The sequence below is a fragment of the Guyanagaster necrorhizus genome (genome assembly GCF_019112545.1).
Source record: "Guyanagaster necrorhizus MCA 3950 unplaced genomic scaffold BT62scaffold_23, whole genome shotgun sequence".
Classification (NCBI taxonomy): domain Eukaryota; kingdom Fungi; phylum Basidiomycota; class Agaricomycetes; order Agaricales; family Physalacriaceae; genus Guyanagaster; species Guyanagaster necrorhizus.
Genome location: NW_025064902.1, coordinates 154,926 through 175,423, shown reverse-complemented (window position 1 = coordinate 175,423; position 20,498 = coordinate 154,926). Strand labels below are relative to the sequence as shown.

Genomic DNA, 20,498 nt, shown 5'->3' with positions numbered 1-20,498 from the left:
GCCCGAGATTTCATGGTCTTCATCATTATATTATTATACATCTCAGTCGTCTTGACCTTTAACTAAGCTTATGTTATCTATGCCTATATCAAGAAGGGAGAAACTTATGTTACTGTATTGCAGTCTCCCCAGGCACAGGCGTTTCACTGGGTATCTGGGATCACATCTGGCATCATTGATACTGATATTGCCGACATCATCATATATGTTCAAAAATCCATACCTATCAACAAAATTCTGACTCCAGATTAGATCTGGCGTTGTTGGATAGTCCGGGGCCGTCGTTGGATGGTAGTCATTCTACCGATACTGCTTTTCTTAGGCGAGGGAGGTACGGCATTTAAAGTTCCCTACCTTCACACACGCCACTGACTCCCCTCCGCAGTTTTTGGCTGCTTTGCTTTACACGATGATCTACATGAAACCTCCGACGGAGGTACTACACTGGGAAGATCGGAAATCAACTGGACGACAATGTACCTTTCGTTCTCTTTGGATACTACGTTGCTATGCACCACTCTCATTATCTTTCGTATCGACGTTACTGTTAAGAGATCTATAGAGGGGATCAGTGCTGCGGCGCGCGCCTACCGTGGTATCGTCGAAATCCTGGTCGAGTCCACCTTGCTCTACGCTGTTTCCTTCATCTTATCCTTCATTTTTATTGCTCGCGGCGGGGCTGCGAGTGATTATCCTCAAATAATATATATTACAATAATAGTCTATTGCCGTTTCATCTTATTCCGAAGTTGTTGGAATTGAGGTGCTGGTGGTTCGGAGGGAGACGTATTAGACTCGAAGGAAAGGTATATTTCGTCGTATAGAATAAGGACAGTGGGGGTTCGGAGTCAAGTCAATAGGTACAAAAATGTCAAAGTATAAGGTAAGCAGTAAATATATATAAATAGAATATGACATTAAAGCCGTGAAAACTGAATCTCAACAGAAGTATATTTACATGTGTGCAGGGAATATCGCCTCATAGTGCGGGTTGCATCAAGACAGGCTCGTCCCAATGATAGCTGGCAAGCAAACAATGTCTCTACATTGCAGTTTGGCTCAGCGCCTCCAGAGAACACTCAGACCGATGGTATCCTGAGCACCAGTGGGCGTGAGGCTGACCTGGAACAGGGTAAACCGAACCGTTAGAATTGCCTCACTCAACGCCCGTATTGAGGCTCAAATGCCAAGTCCTAGCCTATTATTAAATTATCTATTCTACATCGGGACAAATTGCCAACATTACTAAATCATACGATTAATACAAACTGTACTGCATATTGAAGCGACCATAAGACTTCCCGTCTCCATTGGTAATGTCTGGCACCCTTTTCATCGGAGCACACTCATCCTCCTCCTGGATACACTTTATGATTTCCCCGGCGATATTCAGACCTTCATCGTAAGCTCCGTGTAAAAACCCTAGTAAACGAAGTTTTTCAAGCAATCCACAAAAAAGATCTAACACACTTACCGACAAACTTCAAGCTCGTCGCTTCGCCAGCAAAGTATAGCCTTCCCAAGTTAGCCCTCAAATTGTGATAATGCGAAAGGAAGAATGACGGAGGCCAATTTGAGTATGACCCACGATACAAAGGATCTGAATGCCATCGATAAAAGAACATGTCGAGTGGCTGCGGGACGTCAATATTTGGGAACATCTGCTTCAATACGCTAAATGCCTCTTCCCGGACTTGCGAGTCCGGTAATGATTCGACTCGTTCGGCGAATATACCCTAGAATCAATGAGCTGTATCCAGTATTACCAGGTACAACCGAGGCTTACAGTCACAGTGACGAAAATGATGCCCGAACCAGGGAAAAAATTCGGGTGGTCTAAGCTCTGCCATGCAGAATAACGTCCTCGTTCTGGATCTGCATACAACCCCATCTATTAGATTTTATTGTAAGTGGTAGTTTTTGTGAATACCATAGGTTTTCTCACCTCTGTGTCAAACCAGAATTTTCGATCAAACTTGAAGAAAATCTTCGTATATGTGGCCATCACCATGCTTTGAATGGCTTCTTGTTTGTACACTTTCCGACATGCGTCATCATCTACACACAACGGCTGTTTCATTAAAGAAGCTGACTCACCGGGTAATTCTGGATGGAATCGAACATCATCATGTTGAAGCACGCCCAGGCTGAACGTACATAGAGCGTACGCGCCACGAATCACGCGCCCACCGTCGAGAGTTGCACTTACTCCACTATCGGAATACGAAATATCTGTTACAGTCGAATTAAACATGACGTGAGAAGGCTGTAAAAATTCCGCCGCCTCCGCTTGGACAACGGTCTTGAATCCTCGTTCGTCAATAGATAAAAGCGTGTCTTTCAAAGGCTTCCCCCCAATGAAGTCATAGGTGAAGTTTGCGTTCTGCAGACCGACTGTCAATTCGAGACACCGAATATGAATAAACGTGCCCACCATAGCCTGGGCGATCCATGATGATTGTTCCGGAGATTGCGCATATTCCATGTCGAACTATACGTTCATCAGAAGGGGGTCCGAATTGGTGAGAGTGAAATGAACTACATGGAAATACTCAGCGGCTTGTTCATAATGCGTCTGAGGTTTAGACCCCATAAGAGCGTAACCCGTCCGAGCAGAAAGATCAACAAGCGATCTGCTGAGTCTCTCACCTATTGGAAACTAAAACTTAGCCAGATTCGATGGTACATAGAACAAGAGCACCTCCGGCGATAGTAAGCTTAGCATGGTCTGCGAATGCCTTGCGACAAACGTCAACGAAATCAGCGGTACCGTTAATATCAAATGTCGCTACCCGTTCATCAGTTTCGGAAAAGGTAAAGAAAGATAAAATATGCTTACACAAACTTCCATAAAAATCGTTGTACTGCATTTTCACGTCATGTTTTATCGCCAAGGTATAAATAGGATTCGCGGGACCAGACACAGGCTTAGCGCCGTGAATCCAATTAGCGCCGAGCTCGACAGTTTTCCCACCAAAACGATAACTTTTCATTCTTCCGCCCAGCTCATCTCGAGCTTCAATGAGTATAAAATTGTCTATGCCAGCCTCGTGAAGAGTCTTAGCAGCGATAATGCCAGCCACGCCACCTCCGAGAATCAACACCGTTTCAGAGTCTGGATTGGCGTTTACCGTGACAAGAAGGAAAGAGAGTAACGAAGCCAGAAGCGCCAACATTGAAGTGAAGTATTGGACTTCGTGAGATAACACGAGGCTTTATAGTTATTAGCTTCTCCGGTGTCCCACATTTTGCGTTGAAACTGCGGATTTTGTACCAGTTGGGACGAGATAAGGGATGGATATTAGTAGCAGTTATCGGACCCTAGATATCACTCAAGTAGACAATGGGGAACTCGGAGTTGCCATAAGATCAAACCTAAAATTATCTATCATAAGCTCTTATCTATGCATGGCGCGTGAGTAGGCCTAGGTCTCGTAGACACAAGGAGTGTAGAGTAATGCATACCGTATTTGTATTTCATGGCACTATTCTGCCCTTGATATTTGCCATGCAAAGGTCAGAGGGAGGAAAGGTCAGAACCACTGATCAGGGAACACAACGAAACATACAAGGCTGGAATTTCCCTCTCTAGCTACTTTCGCGACCACTGCTTTTTCGGCGATATTAGACGTTGAGGCGATTAAAGTATACCATCGGCCTGTGAGTGTTTAGAGGGTCAACGACTGAACGTACGTAGCCGCTGTATTCAATAGGAATAATCTTGATATCAGGAGGAAGCCACAGCAGGTGCTCTATGAAGTATTATCAGTACGCGAGTACATGCTTCATCGAAGACCTGATTAAGAGCTTCTGTACCACTCGCTGTAAGATAGGGTCACTAGCCAAAACAAACTATGAATGAGTAAGGCTAATAGCGAAAGACCTTCATAAGCGGTCACGATGAAGCACGTCAAACTGAGGTAGTCGCAGGGCGCAGCAGTCACTGAGAACAAACAAAACGTGAGGAAAGTCTGGAGATCGCCCACCCTCAAAGGGGTGACTGCGTCGTAAGCGCCAAGAAATATATTGAGCAAGCGAGATACCCGTAACACGTCACCCAAAAACAGAACATAACTCGCATCCCCAAGGCACAGGAGCGACCTGAGTAGCGGCAGTGTACCACGCAAGGCAACAAGTAGAGCGATAATAGATAAGATGACAAGACTGTCTCGCATCTGGGAACGCATGTAAAGTCAACCATAGGAAAAACTGGCCAAATATTTGAGAATAAACAGTAGTCAACAACCATGAATAACTGGAAAATGATATCAGGTGACGTGGAACGGAGGCCGTCGGAGGATAGTAAATGATACGCTGTTCTGCGAGGATGCGATATCCATTGACCAAAGCTGGCCCATATACGTCCTTCCCACACTTGGCTGCCATGCCGAGAGGACCACATGCACGACAGAAATACCTTATAACACCCTTCTTGTCCTTCCTCATCCTCCAAACAAGTAGATATTCCTCTGACCACTGAGTTGATGCATTCACAACAGTCTTGACCACGCCATTCATCACCAAGGGTCATTGTTTTGATATCCTACTCGGAAGGGTTCGTGTATATATCCTCTGAACAGTCTTGACGAAACGCAGAAGGGGTTGAAGTGAACAGAACTCTGGTGGAAAGAGGGGACGCCGCAAGTCGAGACATTGCAGGGTGGATGAACTGAAAGTCTTCCGGATTCCTGAATCTGCGCATTTTCCAGCAGGGGCCATGAGGCGGACCCTTCAAAGCGAATTCTATATGAGAAGTGGCATGTCACAAGCAAACTTCGAAAACAATGGAGATGCAAATGTACTTGCAGGTCATTAACATTAGCATCCTTCCGAGTCGAAAGTATCATTTCGATGAGGGAGATGTGGATACCTTGAACACAATGCAACAGCACAACGACGACAAACGACGTTAGCAACATTACGGAAACAAGCACAGAAGGCGGTGCAACGGCAATGCATCAGAAGTTCACTCGCAAGCAACTTCACGCAATTCAAAATATTCAAACATTGTGCTCGCATGAAAGTGGACTCAGTACGTAGGACGACGCATAAGTACTCAGTCTCTGCATGTAGCTACCGGCGTCAACGGATCAGCTCGCGACTAGGAGTTCAAGCCTCCGTCGTCGTCTTGGTCCTCTTGCGGGCGACGGTGTTTTCCCTGGAAGTGCCTGTTATGTGAAGACACTTTTTCGACCAAATCTCGGCACGTACCTAAACCCATTCTTGAACCTGCGAGAGACATCCTTCAGGTGCCGCATCCTCCCTGTTCCGGTGGTCTTTCTCCTCTTAGCCTTCTGGCCCCACTCGTACGAACGGAGCTTCGCCGACGGGTACCCGCATTGGGCACAGGCTATATATACGAAGTCAACCTCTGCGTCACGTCTCCAAGATTGAAGAACGAGCGCACTTTTGTGTTGCCGATGGAAGGCTCTGTTCCCACAACGGCGGCATAGAGTGTGGGACTTCGTGTGTCGCTTACTGTAAAATTGAGAAGGGTCAGGTGGGACTAAAGAAACGAGATAGTATGACGCACCCGAATGACGAGGTTCCTATCGAGCAAAAGGATAGGATAAGATGAGTCTTCGAAGATCACTGGACAACGAACCTTTTGTCTAGAAGAAGAGCAGGTCAGTAGGAGCTTCAGGAACGGAGAAAGAAGAACGGTGCATATCGACATCCAGGTCGATCCTTTTCAATCCAGCCTCATTATAGCTCCTTCCACACCACATTTACCACCAGCAGCATCCCATATATACACAGAGTGCATGGTACTCACCATTTTGTCAAATCTTGAGGAGTGTCGATGTTCTTGGAGACGACCTCAGACGTGTTGGGAGGTTTTTCGATGTTGTGGGAAAGTTGTCTCGTTTGGGAAGGCGTGTGAAATTACGACCCGGCATGGCTTGCAATGCCGCATTTCCTTCTTTGGAAACTGAGACCACTGCCTCACCATCCATCGGTGTGACAGCTTCAGGCCTTGGGAAGAATAACACCAAATTTCTTGGGAACCATCGTATTTGCAGTGCACTGATCTTGGAGTGGCATTCCCAGACATTTGGCATTATTCCCCCCAAGGCCTGAAGCTGTCACACCGATGGATGGTGAGGCAGTGGTCTCAGTTTCCAAAGAAGGAAATGCGGCATTGCAAGCCATGCCGGGTCGTAATTTCACACGCCTTCCCAAACGAGACAACTTTCCCACAACATCGAAAAACCTCCCAACACGTCTGCACACCCATCCCTACCCTCGTGTCCCTAAATGAGACATGGCCTTTGTGATCCTGCAGCGTCTCAGACCGCCCAAGCTCCTCTTACTCTTTTGCCATGACCTCGTTTCCTCCAGAGCTTATAGAGAAAATCGTAAATGAGGCCTGGCACTCTGAAATGCCGTCCTACATCCGAAAGTCATTCATGACTACTTGCCCCAGTATCAATCGAACGTGGATGGCCGTCTATGCCCCTATCGCTTCTCGGGATATATACATCACCAACCTCTCATACATATACTACCTATGTGATATAGCCCGACTCGGAAAATCTATCATTTATCGCGACTTCATCCCCCAGCTTACCCGCACCATTACCTGCTTTGTCGACCTCCAAGTCGATGCAATGGAAACAGCGGTGAAACGAGTGTATCGCTGTCTCGTCTACCTACCGAACGACATTGGCTTCAATGCTCTCTTTCCATCCCTTCCATACGTCTCTTTCGTGCTCAGGTGGACTATTGCTGCACAGGATTCACAACTCTGTGATATTCCAATCCGTGTCCGCTACTCTCGGTACCTGTCTATGAGTACTCAAGATAGGCAGACACAACTGGACCTATATATCTCCTTGATTGACATGGATCCTTCTGAGGAGATAAACAACTCAACTTTTCTGCCTGCAGTAGAGTCACTGCGCGAAATCGGTGTTCCTGGGGGCTTGTGGTTATTTGAAAGTACAGTATATCATCATTGGAGGATACTGAATGGCGTCCGACATTTCGGTCGAACCGCAAAGGTGAGTCAAGTACAAGGGGATATCGGGGGTATCAATCGGCGTTTGTGGATGGCTTCTAAAGGGCGTGGCAGTACGTCGATGGAGCCTCTTCTGTTGGCTTGGTCTGACATCCATTTCATCTAATAGAGTTAAGGTATCTCACCACTCTCTCCAACTGCTTGGAGTACAGACGGGTGCAGCGGTCTTTACCTGTGGCTCCGAAAGGTACCAGAGTCCGTGGCATGACCGTCCTTGGCAAGGAGACTTCAAGTTGGTCTAAACTCTTTCGAGACCGCGGATAACCAGGGTTTGTCTTTACAGGAGGGTGACGAGTAGATTGGATATCGTTTTTGTCGCAGGGAAAGGTGAGTTGGCCGGTGGTACCCTTTACCTCGACGATGTCTTACTATTCATTTCAGTGTACTTGGTTATACCCGACTTCCCATTTCTCCCTCTCGACGAAGTTGTCTGATCCAGGGTGTGTTCAAGCCGTGTATAATGTCGACGTTTGTTTGACATTCATGCCAACTCGAAAGAGCAGACGCGCAGCGTCGCATTATACACGCATGCATTGTACACAGGTCGGTGGTAGGGGACATGTATATGGCGAGATAGTGCGCGGCAGGATTGTACCTGGCCGTTGTAACCTGCAATGATACTCGCTGATATCTATTATACTGTGCATGCAGAAATTTTGAGAGCGTCTGATTTACCTGTCTATACGTAAGATTTTGGGTGAAAAATGAGACTTGCTGATACTGGTAGCCATATTAAAGATTCGGGAAGGCCTTGAATTGTCCCCAGAATGTAAGATATCGGATATGAATCCAGTCTACGAAAGCCTGCATTTGGGATAGAGTTTCGGCAGATGGTAAACGTGAATATCTCAGTTGTCTGAAATGCATTAGTTCGCCTGCTGAGCCCAAGCATGCTGAAAATTAGTTTCGGCTTTCCCTATCACAGACACGGAAATAAGCATTCTGGACCAGATTTCAGTGACATCCACATTTATGGCATCCATCAAGCCGAAATACGTACCCAAATGGATGTTTTCGGCATCGAATCAGCGAAGTTTCGACTTAAGTAAAGGTGCCCCGTGATCCATTCCTTGTTTTTTTTTTTTTGATTTAGGGCCTATTTCACGGCTTATCAGAACTTTTGATATCGGATGGAATTTCAGTGAGTTTTATTCTCCTTCCGAAAACTTAGATACGGGTATTATAGTCAGGATGGCCTAAATTTCTAAATTCCTCATGTGTATCTATGAGCATCGATAATTCCGTGAGCAACCATGCTCTCATCAAGTGCTTCGATTCGGAAGGAATAACCTTGTCCTTCCTGCCAACAGACGACCCGAAGGCCTATTTCTTGGCCTGGAATGTCTTTCAAAGGATCCGTGATAATGATCACGACGCTGATTTATCTGATAAGATGCCAGATTGCGTGTGGCTTATCTCCCAGTCCCTGATATCACCCTGATGGTGCGAAACTCTTTTATTCGATGAGACAGTGGTGAATCAGGCCAAGAGGGTTTCACGTATAAACAAGCGAGGAGAACCAAGGAATGACAGTGATGTAAATCGGCTGGAGCTGGCTCGACCACCCAACATACCGGTAGGTGCGCGTATATAGGTAATCATCCCGCGAAAGTTATATTCGGGGCTGAATCTCAGTTTGGTCTGAGGAGCGTCGTTCGCATCTGTCCTCCCTGTGATGATTAGATTCAGCAAAGCTGATCGGATCATGACAGAGAACAATATTATGAGGAGCTTCGAGTTTGGGCGCCTGCGCAGGAGGAGCCAAAAGAGGAAAGGACCTGGGCAATCAGTGCCGTGAATGGCCGAGGGAAGAAAGTGTAATAATAGAATAATATTATTTATCAATTTCAAATTTTGGTAATCGAGACCGGGAGATAAACGGCGATTAGTCTCGAACCGTTATCAATCGCCCAATAAAATGCCTCTGATTGGTTGGAGCGTTATCTGGATTTATCTGTCCCTGCTGACACTTTTCCCCGAGCTGTTTATTTTCACATCTTCTTCACGAACCACCATCATCTGTGTTAAAATCTTGTCTCTCTGCTCTGACAGCTGTCGTCCTCGACATTTTCTACTTTCTTCCCCTCTGGTCACCTATTAGGATCGTCCTGCATAGCCAGGAAAACCTTAAACCAGCCTCAAAAGTAACCCAATAATGTCGCCAGTTGTTCTAGAGCCCGCTCTGAACATGCATAATTCGCCTATTTCATCGACAATGTCTCGTACGTGGCGCTCTTGACGTGTCCGATGGACGGCATTAGTCGTATTGATGCTCATCATTATCAGATCTTGAATCAGCAACTTCTAGTTTGCCTTCGGATCTATACGATGCAATGAAGCGGTCAGGGCCTTCTGAAGAGTACAATTACTCCAACGGAATTGGTCAAACGCCGCGACCGGCGTGCGTGAACTGTGGAACGTCGGAGACCCCCCTCTGGAGAAGGGACGCAGATGGTAATTCTGTATGCAATGCTTGTGGTGAGTGTGCCTCCTATATTGCCTATCCTCGCTCTTCCAATGCACGCCCGTCGATCGGTTTCTTCTCTACACGTGTTGTGGAACCTTGCTGGCCGCTTTCTGCATGTCCTCAGCCATTCATCATTCAAAAGCGCGCGTTGGTCGTGCTTTCGCACTTGTATCTTATGTATCACTATCGGGTCACATCAGTCGCGCACCGTAGAGGCATGCTCGACGATGAAAAACGTTTTTTCATTGTGTTTCAATGACTTGATATTGGGCCGGCGCCAAGCTTGCATTTTACACGTCGCTTACCCTAGTCCTGTCAATCATCTCATTCGTGGTTAAGACTTTCTATTCCCTTACCTACATCATCTTGTAATTCTTCGTTTCAGAACGGTTTATTGACGCAGTTCCTTGCCCTTCTCTCTTCAATTCTTATGCTATCCGCCGTTGCGTCTTCGTCTCGTTCTTACTGTCTTCCTCCTCCCTCTGATATAGGTCTTTATCAAAAGTCCCGGCATATGCCTCGTCCATCATCACTAGCTCGAACACCACCTCCTCATCCTCCGCCATCGTCCTTCAATTCTGCTCCTACCAACGGTTCCAATGGTTCGGGGTCCAGACAAATGCCGACTTCACCCACGTCTCCGTCCCAAAAGCAGCGCAAGCCCTCATCTCCCACTGAACACGCTGCCACCAACCCATCCTCAACTGCGCCAGCAGCTTCGCATGCTGGAGGAACATGTCCCGGAGACGGCAGGTGTGACGGCACAGGTGGGACCTCAGCCTGCTCAGGCTGTCCCACTTATAACAATAACGTATCAGTTTCATCTCGGATGATGGAGATGGAGAAGAAACCTGGCAGCAACAACGATCCCGCTGGCAGCGCTAAGGGTGTCGTCGCCGAGTCACCTTCCCAGCCAGCCAATACTGCTTCATCGTCGGTGGGAGGTGCTGGCAATGATGTGGCACCGAGTTCGCCGGGCCAAGGTGAAGGTGCTGGGAGCCCGGATCCGACAGGGGGACCTGGTGGGAGCGGAAACCCCTCCAGGAAGATGCCGAGAGGTGCTGTAGGAGCGTTGAGCTGTGCAAATTGTGGGACAAGTACGACGCCCTTGTGGAGGCGGGACGACGTCGGCAATAATATTTGTAATGCGTGCGGTAAGTCGCCTCTCCTTTCTGACTTTTTCCCTCCTCTTTCCTCTTTCGTAATCGTTTGCGTACGTGACCCTGCATCCACGTACCCAGTTGTTGCCATCGATTGTTTGGCAGCCATGACCTGAATTTGATCTTATCAGATAAAAACTGATGGACCTGAATATCTTATCTGTCCACTTTTTTTTCCAACGACTGCGAGGTGGGTGTGAGCTGATGATAATGTTATCATCACCCGCACCTTAATCCCCTTCTTTTTTTTTCACCTTTTCTTCTATGTTTGATCTTGTGATGTGCTTTTACTCATAGTCTTCCTTTCACAGGCCTCTACTTCAAGCTTCACGGGACTCATCGTCCCAACTCGATGAAGAAAAGTGTTATCAAGCGTCGAAAACGTGTACCCGCTGCAGGTCCCGTCGGTCCTCCTCCGCTAGGCCGAATGTCTGATCAGGCCGCGGCCGAAGCCTTGGTTTCTGTAGGCCGCTTCGGGGGTGTCGGCGTTGGCGACGAGAGTGATGGAGAAGGAGCCGATCAACCGAAAAGGAAGAAGGCGAGGAAAAGCAAAGGTGACAAAAGGTCTGGCGATGATGATAACATAGATTCTGGAGGCGAAGAAGACAGCGGATCGCGGAAACGCTGGGCTGGGGAGAGTTCTCATAGGCCGCCATCGATTGGTCCTTACCCGCACATGCAACGCTCGTCGCCGTTCATTGCCGGCCATGGAGGTTTCGAGCTTCCTCCCTTAAACGCGATTGGCGGTGGTCTTCAGTCTGGTTCCGGCTTACCTCCCGGCTACATGAGGTCGGCATCGAATGCGCCAAGCAGAACACATTCGCCTATGGGACACGCATCGGCGGTGCCTCCGCAAAGTGGCTACATCCTTCACCCGCCCCAAGGGATGTCGCCATTCTACACCGGTCCTTTAACAGCCCATTCCGGACATGAATCGGCTCTGGGGATGATGGGAAGCAGTAGCATGCCGACCTTGGCGGAATTGGAGAGGCATTATATGGAACTGCATGACCAGAGGCGGCGGATGGAGGAGATCCTGGACCGCACAGACAGGCTGATGGGGGATGTGAAAAGGGGGATGGACGAGATGAGGAACACGGCTGCTTCTAGTGGTGGCTCGCAGTCTGCGAGTCAACAGCAACAACAGACGTCATCTTCGTCTATGTCGGGACCAGCTGGTGGATCTTCTACTGGTGCCATTCCTCTGGCACGCTCTTCCGATAAAGAACGGAGTCGAGGAGAAAACGTCTGGCCAACAGCTGCCAGTTCCGAATCGAGGGATTGATCATCTTTTGTTTAACTTGCGTTCGAATGCTACTCTACTTTTCTTTTTTTTTTGGTTGCGAATCTTGGCTATTACATATATTGCACCCCTTTCTTTAATTCCTTATCCACCTTCCAGTTTATATCGGGCGGAGGGCTGTTCATATTCCAAAGGGACGCTAACTATTAGTGCATGTATTTATGAGCGCCCTTCATCAACATCTTTCCGTTGTATCTACCTCGTCGTTGAACTCGTTTTGGTGTTATTGTTCATCGTTGTCTTGCATTCTATTTACTATCTTACAGGTTGTGTAGAACACCGCCCTCTATTAATGTAAACGTTGTGTATCCCTAGGCAAGCAATCGTCGACGTCGGTCAAAGCGGGCCGACGGGACTCTGAGGAGGGATCTTTCTGCGGAACTCATGATCATGAGCGCTTCTTTCGTTTTTGTTCTCGTTCTCGTAATTGTTGTTTTTTTTTTCTTTCCAGAACCATTTCCTCGGTCACGGGGGAAATGTGCCTTCAGGACGTCCGCTCTGTAGGCCGGGCCCAGCTTTTGATCTGTCGAAGACTGTCTCCACTTACTCACCGGCGCCGCCTTCGATGCGAGCATTCAAGAATTTTCGGACATGCATTGTCAGGGAAGTTCAGGCCGAAAAATGACCTTTGCTCGCCGCCCACGGCTACTTGGAGGTACTGAAAAACCGCCGAATCCCGACCGCACTAGTTGATCGAACAACGGGAGCTAGAAGCACCAAAGTTGAGAAATTTGTTGGTTAAGAAATTCCATTGTAACCACGGCCCTGTTCCATTGAAAGTCTCGCTGGGATATTTGACATTCCATTCAGAAATGTAGGAAAAGAAATTACAGTATGTAATGAATCTACAAAGACCAGCCATTGGCTCCGGCCTAAACAATTAAACATATCCACATGCTCTTGCGCGCCACGTAGGCGGCGCTTCACCCTCATTTCTGTGACGGCACAAGAGTCAGACCAAAGAGCTGGGTATCAATCATTCACAGATGCGCTCACCTCTGATATAATTTAGCTTCGACAGGCTCCGGTTGTGATTATCGTGATTCGGAAGGCATCATGGGTATACGTCCTCCCACAGCCTTCCAAGCATCCTGCTTCGCCTGAAGGCCCTTCAGGAGCTTATACAGTACCCGTCGGACTTCTGGCATGTACACTGCCAGAGCTTGTGGTGAAGGGTCTTCGGCGAGACATTGCTCTAGAACTGTCCGAAGGTCTGTCGGTATGCTGTGAATGTCACTGAAATGAAAAGAAGCCGCAGTAGCAAGTGAGAAGGGAACTTTGTTGAGGGGGAGGGATTTGCTAACCTTAGGTCGATTTTGTGGTGGGCAAAGGCATGCACCGTGGTGTTGAATTGGGTGCCTATTTGCACGTATACGTCGCTGACTTGGGTTTCGGTGGCTTGGTTTATACTCCATAGTCTAAGGGACTCTTGGAGTTGTTTCGTGGAGAGGAGGAGAGAGTGGACGGCTGTTGGGACATCGCCCGGGACGCGCTGGGTGTATACGGACATTTTAGGCGACATGGTGAGAGAATAGCGAGGTGGGTGAGATGCAATGACGCGTTGTTTTGTGGGAAGGGAGGGTCGACGTAGTGAAGGTCGAGTTTTAAGGTCGAAAAATGCGGATGTAAATGGCGTTGATAAGATCTTTTTTAGACATCATGGGTTACCGTTTGAAGTCAGGGTGTGCTTACCGAAAGTTGCCACTGCCCGCTAGTCGAGTTCGGGCTGATTGTCATGCTGCTGTCTGAGCTGGAAACTGATAGTGATGGTACGTGGTGAGAGGAAGAAGGATACGGATAATGCGGTTCCATGAACAGTGTCAAGGAACTGAGATGTCGTGATGGTGAATTGAGATCGTGAAACAGGTGCGGTCACTGCTCTGCGACGGTAGAAATACAGGATACGTGTTTCGTGGAGAGTGCACGAACGGAATAAGCCGATTGATGATGATAGAGAGAGAGGCGGGGTTCTGTAGCACAGAATTGGGAGACTATTTTGGGACCAAGTAACGGTGACGGTTTGACGCGATGACGGCGTTGGCTCAGAAGAGACAAAGATCGCCCTCGCCTTCGGATCCGAGTTGAAGGATATGAAATATTCTCGTGCGCAGGCTTCCAGGTCTATCCGTGGACATGTCCCCCGCTTTTTTTATGCGTTACAGATGGGTTTCACTGCTTTTGCGCTACAGGCTGTGCACCATATGGGTGACGATTTATCTGCAGAAAATTCTATGGCAGGATAGAAATCAGAACAAGTAGGGCGCCCGCCCCCCGCAAGGGGGAAAAGAATCACGCTTGCATTCAGTGCATGTGTTGGTGCAAATCAGGAAGGGTAGCCAAGGACCCACAAAGGCCGAGACAAGGAGGAACAGTTACATAAGCAAATCGTCATCGCTGTAGGGAACGTTTCAGCCTGTTTCAGCGGTTGCCAACAGACGATCGTCATGATCGCATGCACTCTTTCCGTTGTGAAGATCAACCGATCAATTGTGTGAAGCTTGACATTGCCTTTAACCAAATTTTGTTTGCGCTATATCGAGTCTGCGGGTTGCAATCTGATAAATCATCACCGCGCAGCCCAAAAATTTGAACGTGTCTCTGGCAACCAGGAGAAGGGGACAACGAAGGCCAGGATTAGTCTCTTTGCTTTCAGGGCAAAAGTGTTTGAAGAAGATTGCGCAGATGATGCGATCTTAACACTTTACTTTGATCCTTCATAATTAGATGTTACGAAGCCAGTGTTAGGATCACTGGAGAGCCTAGTTTGGAATGCGTACCTTGGTTTGTGCCTATAAACCGTGCAAATTGCATTGATATCTCCGCTGCTCAAGTCCAGGAACTGAAGCACTGAACCTTGAACTGGGGGGAACATCACCGCAAAGCTTGAAACTAAGTTTGACACCAGTGTTCGTTTCATCGGTGTGTCCTCTGCGCCAGAGCGCTGATTTGTGGATGTGATGCACTGGAACTGGCGAAGAATCATTTGTTTGGCTAGAAGTCCAACGCATAATTATAAATCTCTAGGAATAGAACTGAGAAATTGTTGAAAGCTGCATCTGGAAAAACACCTTTGGTATCATAGCCTGAGAACCAAGTCCGCGATACTGAATGTTACGTGTCGCGCTAGCCGCTATCATAGTCGACTACAGTGCGGAGCTATGAGCCTTACAGTGCTATTCCTGCTATGGCCTGGGACCCCTTTTGCAGTGATCCATCCATTCATCTGTCCTTCTGACGAGCAATCAGTTACAGGCATCCGACTTAAATTGGTCATTATAAAAAAGGTTATGACATTATATTCACAAGTGTGTATAGTAGGCTGTTGCTGCATAGCGAAGAGTGCCCAGACTAGTAGATAATGAATATCTGGATAGTGAATTTATTTAATAGCAGTAGGTTCAATATGCAATGCTACCACGCAGAATGTTGAGCCCGAAGTACCGCCTCCTATACTTTCTCAGGCTGTAATTGGAGCGGCGTTCACTCTGTAATGTCTCCTGGCACTGCCGTGTAACTGAAGTAACGTCTTAGTTTATTTGACTGATAACCTGTACTATGCTTGGGCCATGAGTGCATCAACTGGCACTGACGCTGTCATGGAAGCCTGCAGGCATGTCAAGGGCATGAGTTTAGGCAGACTGAGAGTAAATGATTTGAAGATGGGGGTATATTTCCGAGAGATAGACGTATCAGAACATCAGGTCGACGTCATACACCGAGTCATCTAACTTAGCAGTGGAAACTCGCGACAAAATCCCACGTCAGGTTCCACCTCGCATGAGGCAAAAATCGCAGCTGCTCAGGTCTTTAAATCAAAATTGATGTCGGTGCTCTTACACCTGTGCATGAATTTGATGATGAGGCAGGCGAGGCACGTCTGAGGAGGCGATGCATTATCGAAAGAAGATAGGCAACGTCAGTGGTCGATAACGGGCGTGAATGACTTCCACACGTGGGAGTCATGATATAAATCAAAGGTAGTATTATCTATCTGTTATGTAAAACGTGCTGTAGAGAGAGAAGGTCGGGCCGCTCTAATGATTGATATATTACATGGAAGTGTCAGATGTTCATATGCGTAGGCCCGCCGCTATCTTACGGAACATCAGATTAAAGAGTGAGAACGAACGTACCTTAAGAATAATACTTTTTCTGCCGTTACGGGATGAGCCGAAATTAGATCCAAGCTGAAATCTTTGGTGTTATGCGGATGGCCCATGCCAATCAAGATTCGATTGAAGCGACGGGCAACACAGGTCAATCGAAGGCACAAAAGTAGCTTATAACTATTAGATCACATTTACATTGCGATGGGAGATAGGGGGGGGGGCGTGCTAGAGCAGACCATGATGGAAGAGAAATGGACTACCTCGAAGAATCAAAGTAGCCTGAGATAACAGCGAGCCTGAGCATACATGAAGGAGTACATAGAACTGAAGCTTCTGCATACACTGAAAGTCGGGGGTCCACTGTTGCCAAGTGAGGGTGAGTGAATGAAGGCTTCGGATCCAAGTCGGGGATCGTCCAAAACAGACAATAACGAGCGGTTCCGCTCGTCTAGTCTTAGTAATCGGACGGTCAAGACCAAAAACCGCATATTGGACTCACACCGGAAAAATGAACATTTTTGACGGACCTGAACTTTGAGCACAACAGTAACATTTTAGGAGGATTGTTTGGGGGTCAAAAAACTTTACCTAATTCCTTCAATTTCTCTCAGATTCTTTCCTTACTCAGCATGCCGGAATGCCGGATTGCTCGAACTCTCTCGCAGATTCCAACAGATCTGAATCCCATGCCGCCCGCCAGAGGTAGATTTTGGGAGCATGCAAATTTTGACGGACAAGACACCTGAGAGTACGATGATCACCAAGCCCATCGGACATACCTCAGGAGCTCTCCGTGCCTGTATATTTTGATATTCCATCGGTGTGGAGGGCATGCGATCAAACGTCAGGCGGAAATAACTGGACCTTGAGAGGGCTCCTATTCGGAAGTCGTCGACGGGACACTTTTTTTTGCGAAGAATCGATAGCAAGCCTATCTTCGGTAGGGTGTGGTCCAGAGTGGTACGTCCACAATGATATAACAAGCTAAATGACTCAAAACCCTCCACTGTTGTAGGACCCGCATGGTGAAACATTCAGTGCTAAGTATTCTGTCCGTCTGACTGTATAGAACGGCGCGATTTCAGCCGCCGCACTGACATAAATCCCTCCGAGACTTGAATCACGTGGGAAGTCAATTCCATAGAAAATGCAAGAATAGGGATACAGGGATACCAAAGTAGTTTGACTTTTCTTCCTTGATAACTTCCCGGATGCCTAGCGAAAAACCTCTTCACACTGACGTGGAATCTCTCGGTGAAAGTACTGAGAAGGAGACGGAACGTTCTTCTCATGTCCTTGTGGAGACTCGCTCTCGCGGTAATGCAGCGCAGGACCGCGGTTCCAGTTACTACTCCCCACGGGTCAACATTGGGGCCAAGATACCGGGCGAGTTCAGGACGTTGAGGTTATTCACTTGTTGCGCGCAAGGATCCCTTTTGCTGACACACAGTCTATAGTATCCATGTTGAGGAGACAAAAGAAGGTCGAACGGACGCCAACGCAAAGTCTGTTGTAAAGGGTAGGCTCATTATGATTTATTGGCAGACCGCAAGTTCACACGTTTCCCCCAGAAATCGCGGACTTGGACTGGCACGAACTTGAAACCCTTGAGGTTCTCACTCGTCTCGGAGTATCAGAGAAATCTGGATTAGATTGGCCCATGGTTTCTAGGCGTCTGGCGAAGAACGGAAAGAATGTTATCACTCCTCCGCCGAAGAATCTACCAAAGCGTATATTTTTCTATATATTTGGAGGTGTGTAATTGCCGTCGTTTGTCTCCTATACACTTTGATATGTTGGGTGTCATCAAGGTTTCGGTGGTTTGTTATGCGTGGCGTCTATCGTCTGCTTCCTCTCTTGGTTTGCTTGCTCGTATGCTTGCTCGCTAGGGAAACGAAGTTAACAGCTTTCCGTAGGAGGCCCATCGGCGACCCGCAACCATCCACCGCCAATTTGGCCCTCGCGGTGGTGCTTCTGGCAGTTATTGTGATGCAGGCCATCTTCAATGCCTGGCAAGGTACGGGAACGAGGTCAAGCTTGGCCGACGACTCACTTTGTTTGTATTAGATTTCACTACAAGCCGTACTATGAGTTCTATAGCGGCTATGTTGCCCATGAATGTTTTGGTCTCTCGGGATGGGAACGTTCTGGAGTGAGTAGCATCACAATACCGGCTCTTCCGTCTGACGACTAGCCAGAGTCCCTGCGCCTGAACTTGTTCTCGGAGACATCGTTCATATCAACATGGGGTGCAAAGTCCCTGCGGATCTACGGCTCCTCGAGGTATCCTCCGATCTCAAATTCGACAGGTCCATTTTGACTGGCGAGAGTAACGCTATTCCCGCCACCGTTGAAAACACTAATCCTAACTGTAAGCTCCAGCCTCAACCGCCATCGATGCGGAAGCTGATGGGTTTTGTTGTTAGTCATGGAGTCTCACAACATCGCTCTTCAGGGTACGCTTTGTGTTGGTGGAGATGGACTGGGCGTTTGCGTGTGCCTTGGCGACAACACGGTTTTCGGACGGATTGCGAAACAAGCAGCATCAGAGCGTCCTGGGCAAACTTCACTGGAGTCTGAGATCCGCCGCATTGTGTTGATCATATGTAGCATGGCCCTTACAATCGACGTTATCTTCGTTAGTAAGCACCTACTTCCGTGCGCGGCGTGTTCTTTTTGGGGGGCTCACTTTTGCATGTAGTTTTGTGGCTTACATGGCTTCGTCGTTACCACCCGAACTTCATACCTCTTCCGACATTGCTTATAGATTTGGTTTCTGTCGCCGTTGCCTTTATACCGGGTAAGAAGGGCACTGTTCTAATCACATTCATTCTTAGTTAACCTTAGTTTTCTTTTAGAGGGCCTTCCCGTTTGCGTTACGCTTTCTCTGACGGTGATGTAGGTGACAATGCACCTAGCTTTCCGTCATTATTAATCCTTTTTCTATAGGGCCCGTGCCATGCGGAAAGCCAACATTCTGTGCAAGTCTCTCAGCACGGTCGAGAGTTTGGGATGCGTTGATTTCATTGCTTCGGACAAGACGGGTACTTTGACTCAGAACAAAATGACTGTGGTTAATGTCGCTATCGGAGATAAGCTTTTGACGGTCTCAGAAGCAAGAACGGCTGCAGCCAATGATGGATCTCTCGGGGAGTGTATCAAGCTTTTGGTTGCAACCGCGGGACTTTGTAACGACGCGCATTTCGACAAGCCAGATGGGGACTTGCCTGTGGAGCTTCGGAAGGTTCACGGAGATGCTACGGGTATGCGTCTCTAAACATGATGTCGATCTTTCCACTGATGCGAAGCGCGTAGACACCGGTCTACTTCGGTTTTCAGAGAGCTTCGATCCTGTTGAAAGCAGCCGAGCAGCATGGATAGAGCGTGCGAAGCTTGCCTTCAATTCTAGTATGTGCCTGTCGCTGCTAAGCATGTCCAGCCTTCTGATGATATAATAGAGAACAAGTTTGCCATGAAACTACTACAAGTGCTTCCCCAAGAGAAACCGACTACCTCTGATGACTTTGATGTGTCATCGGATTACGTTCTATTGGTCAAAGGAGTAAGCTTAAGTCTTGTCCCGTCATCACTGTCTAAAATGCGATAGGCTCCTGAGATAGTATCACGTCGGTGTAGCCACATCATGAATTCGAAGGCATCGATTGTGCCAATGGACGAGACCATCACAGACCGTTTGTCGGCGATACAAGAGCAATTCGCATCGAGTGGCCAACGCGTTCTGCTCATGGCCAAGAAGGTCATCCGCGGCGACGAACTTCCAACAGACTTTTTCGTCGAATCTGGTTCTTTTCCAATGGAAGATCGTATGCTTGGTCTCAACTTCGACTTGACAGTAGTTGGCTTGGTGGCTTTGATAGACCCACCGAAAGACGATGTTAAGCGCACCGTCGCCACGGCACGTCGAGCAGGAATTCGGTTTGCAATGGTTACAGGTCCGTTTTCGTGTCCTAGACGTTCCCTATTACTAAAACCAACCTTGAAGGCGATTTCTCCTCTACTGCTGCCGCCATCGCTCAGCAGGTGGGAATCATCACGACGCCAATGAGCGAAGTGAAGTATGTTAAAGACCTTCCGCCTGACGCCTCTTTAGAGTCGGTGGCTGGGTACGAGCCCGATATTGAGAGTCGCTTGGTCCCGGATATGCGAAGTCTTGTCCTAAGCGGTTCTGACCTCATCGGCATGACTGAGTCGCAATGGAAACAGGCACTCGCCTTTGACGAGATCGTTTTCGCCCGAACAACTCCTCAGCAGAAACTGCAAATCGTGAAGAAATTGCAAGTGGGGGGATGTACTGTTGCGGTGACAGGTGATGGAGGTAATGCTTATCGATTTTTTGACTTGTGGTATTTTTTTTTTCTGACGTCCTTTTTTCTTACTTAGTGAATGATTCCCCGGCATTAAAGCAAGCCGACGTTGG

General features: G+C 47.9%; 9 protein-coding genes across 9 annotated transcripts; 4 read left to right on the top strand and 5 right to left on the bottom strand.

Annotated features, from left to right (window-relative positions):
* Nucleotides 1–288: 288 nt before the first annotated feature.
* BT62DRAFT_1009155 (uncharacterized protein) lies at nucleotides 289–1,149 on the top strand (the record flags this gene model as incomplete). The annotated part of the gene is made up of 3 exons (XM_043177514.1): nucleotides 289–331; nucleotides 386–685; nucleotides 986–1,149. 3 exons carry the CDS (start codon nucleotides 289–291, stop codon nucleotides 1,147–1,149), a joined length of 507 nt encoding a protein of 168 aa, XP_043036862.1.
* Nucleotides 1,150–1,258: 109 nt separating this feature from the next.
* Nucleotides 1,259–3,176, bottom strand: BT62DRAFT_1009154 (amine oxidase; the record flags this gene model as incomplete). Its single annotated transcript, XM_043177513.1, has 9 exons — nucleotides 1,259–1,422; nucleotides 1,475–1,736; nucleotides 1,787–1,891; nucleotides 1,946–2,037; nucleotides 2,098–2,383; nucleotides 2,435–2,491; nucleotides 2,543–2,649; nucleotides 2,702–2,788; nucleotides 2,840–3,176. The coding sequence occupies 9 exons, from the start codon at nucleotides 3,174–3,176 to the stop codon at nucleotides 1,259–1,261; spliced, it is 1,497 nt and encodes a 498-aa protein (XP_043036861.1).
* A 448-nt stretch (nucleotides 3,177–3,624) lies between these two features.
* BT62DRAFT_1009153 (uncharacterized protein) lies at nucleotides 3,625–4,386 on the bottom strand (the record flags this gene model as incomplete). The annotated part of the gene is made up of 3 exons (XM_043177512.1): nucleotides 3,625–3,752; nucleotides 3,854–4,175; nucleotides 4,234–4,386. The coding sequence occupies 3 exons, from the start codon at nucleotides 4,384–4,386 to the stop codon at nucleotides 3,625–3,627; spliced, it is 603 nt and encodes a 200-aa protein (XP_043036860.1).
* Nucleotides 4,387–5,109: 723 nt separating this feature from the next.
* Nucleotides 5,110–5,483, bottom strand: BT62DRAFT_903093 (uncharacterized protein; the record flags this gene model as incomplete). The annotated part of the gene is made up of 3 exons (XM_043183512.1): nucleotides 5,110–5,158; nucleotides 5,212–5,350; nucleotides 5,408–5,483. Coding segments are annotated over 3 exons (264 nt in total), but the record flags the coding sequence as incomplete, so codon positions are not given.
* A 611-nt stretch (nucleotides 5,484–6,094) lies between these two features.
* BT62DRAFT_1078443 (uncharacterized protein) lies at nucleotides 6,095–7,647 on the top strand (the record flags this gene model as incomplete). Its single annotated transcript, XM_043179388.1, has 4 exons — nucleotides 6,095–6,248; nucleotides 6,295–7,074; nucleotides 7,131–7,348; nucleotides 7,403–7,647. The coding sequence occupies 3 exons, from the start codon at nucleotides 6,095–6,097 to the stop codon at nucleotides 7,283–7,285; spliced, it is 1,089 nt and encodes a 362-aa protein (XP_043036858.1). The 3' UTR covers nucleotides 7,286–7,348; nucleotides 7,403–7,647.
* A 1,348-nt stretch (nucleotides 7,648–8,995) lies between these two features.
* On the top strand, nucleotides 8,996–12,274 carry BT62DRAFT_934969 (uncharacterized protein). The gene is made up of 4 exons (XM_043186828.1): nucleotides 8,996–9,243; nucleotides 9,308–9,499; nucleotides 9,980–10,642; nucleotides 10,960–12,274. Exons 1-4 carry the CDS (start codon nucleotides 9,177–9,179, stop codon nucleotides 11,931–11,933), a joined length of 1,896 nt encoding a protein of 631 aa, XP_043036857.1. The 5' UTR covers nucleotides 8,996–9,176; the 3' UTR covers nucleotides 11,934–12,274.
* A 711-nt stretch (nucleotides 12,275–12,985) lies between these two features.
* Nucleotides 12,986–13,461, bottom strand: BT62DRAFT_982073 (uncharacterized protein; the record flags this gene model as incomplete). Its single annotated transcript, XM_043189652.1, has 2 exons — nucleotides 12,986–13,187; nucleotides 13,256–13,461. 2 exons carry the CDS (start codon nucleotides 13,459–13,461, stop codon nucleotides 12,986–12,988), a joined length of 408 nt encoding a protein of 135 aa, XP_043036856.1.
* Nucleotides 13,462–13,662: 201 nt separating this feature from the next.
* BT62DRAFT_1009148 (uncharacterized protein) lies at nucleotides 13,663–17,094 on the bottom strand (the record flags this gene model as incomplete). The annotated part of the gene is made up of 3 exons (XM_043177511.1): nucleotides 13,663–14,094; nucleotides 16,402–16,513; nucleotides 16,685–17,094. The coding sequence occupies 3 exons, from the start codon at nucleotides 17,092–17,094 to the stop codon at nucleotides 13,663–13,665; spliced, it is 954 nt and encodes a 317-aa protein (XP_043036855.1).
* Nucleotides 17,095–17,271: 177 nt separating this feature from the next.
* Nucleotides 17,272–20,468, top strand: BT62DRAFT_921869 (uncharacterized protein; the record flags this gene model as incomplete). The annotated part of the gene is made up of 16 exons (XM_043184353.1): nucleotides 17,272–17,465; nucleotides 17,518–17,565; nucleotides 17,606–17,814; nucleotides 17,872–17,920; nucleotides 17,950–18,077; nucleotides 18,161–18,212; nucleotides 18,259–18,481; nucleotides 18,516–18,702; nucleotides 18,828–18,860; nucleotides 18,919–18,958; nucleotides 19,010–19,323; nucleotides 19,376–19,468; nucleotides 19,519–19,622; nucleotides 19,668–20,013; nucleotides 20,064–20,424; nucleotides 20,462–20,468. The coding sequence occupies 16 exons, from the start codon at nucleotides 17,272–17,274 to the stop codon at nucleotides 20,466–20,468; spliced, it is 2,388 nt and encodes a 795-aa protein (XP_043036854.1).
* Between the last annotated feature and the right edge of the window lie 30 nt (nucleotides 20,469–20,498).

What these genes read in the sequence shown, in the direction of transcription:
- BT62DRAFT_934969 (XM_043186828.1), top strand. Translation starts at nt 9,177, where the DNA reads ATGTCGCCAGTTGTTCTAGAGCCCGCTCTGAACATGCATAATTCGCCT. An exon ending in TTCTGTATGCAATGCTTGTG is followed by an intron (nt 9,500 to 9,979) that starts GTGAGTGTGCCT and finishes CCTCTGATATAG; the next exon opens with GTCTTTATCAAAAGTCCCGG. An exon ending in TAATATTTGTAATGCGTGCG is followed by an intron (nt 10,643 to 10,959) that starts GTAAGTCGCCTC and finishes TTCCTTTCACAG; the next exon opens with GCCTCTACTTCAAGCTTCAC.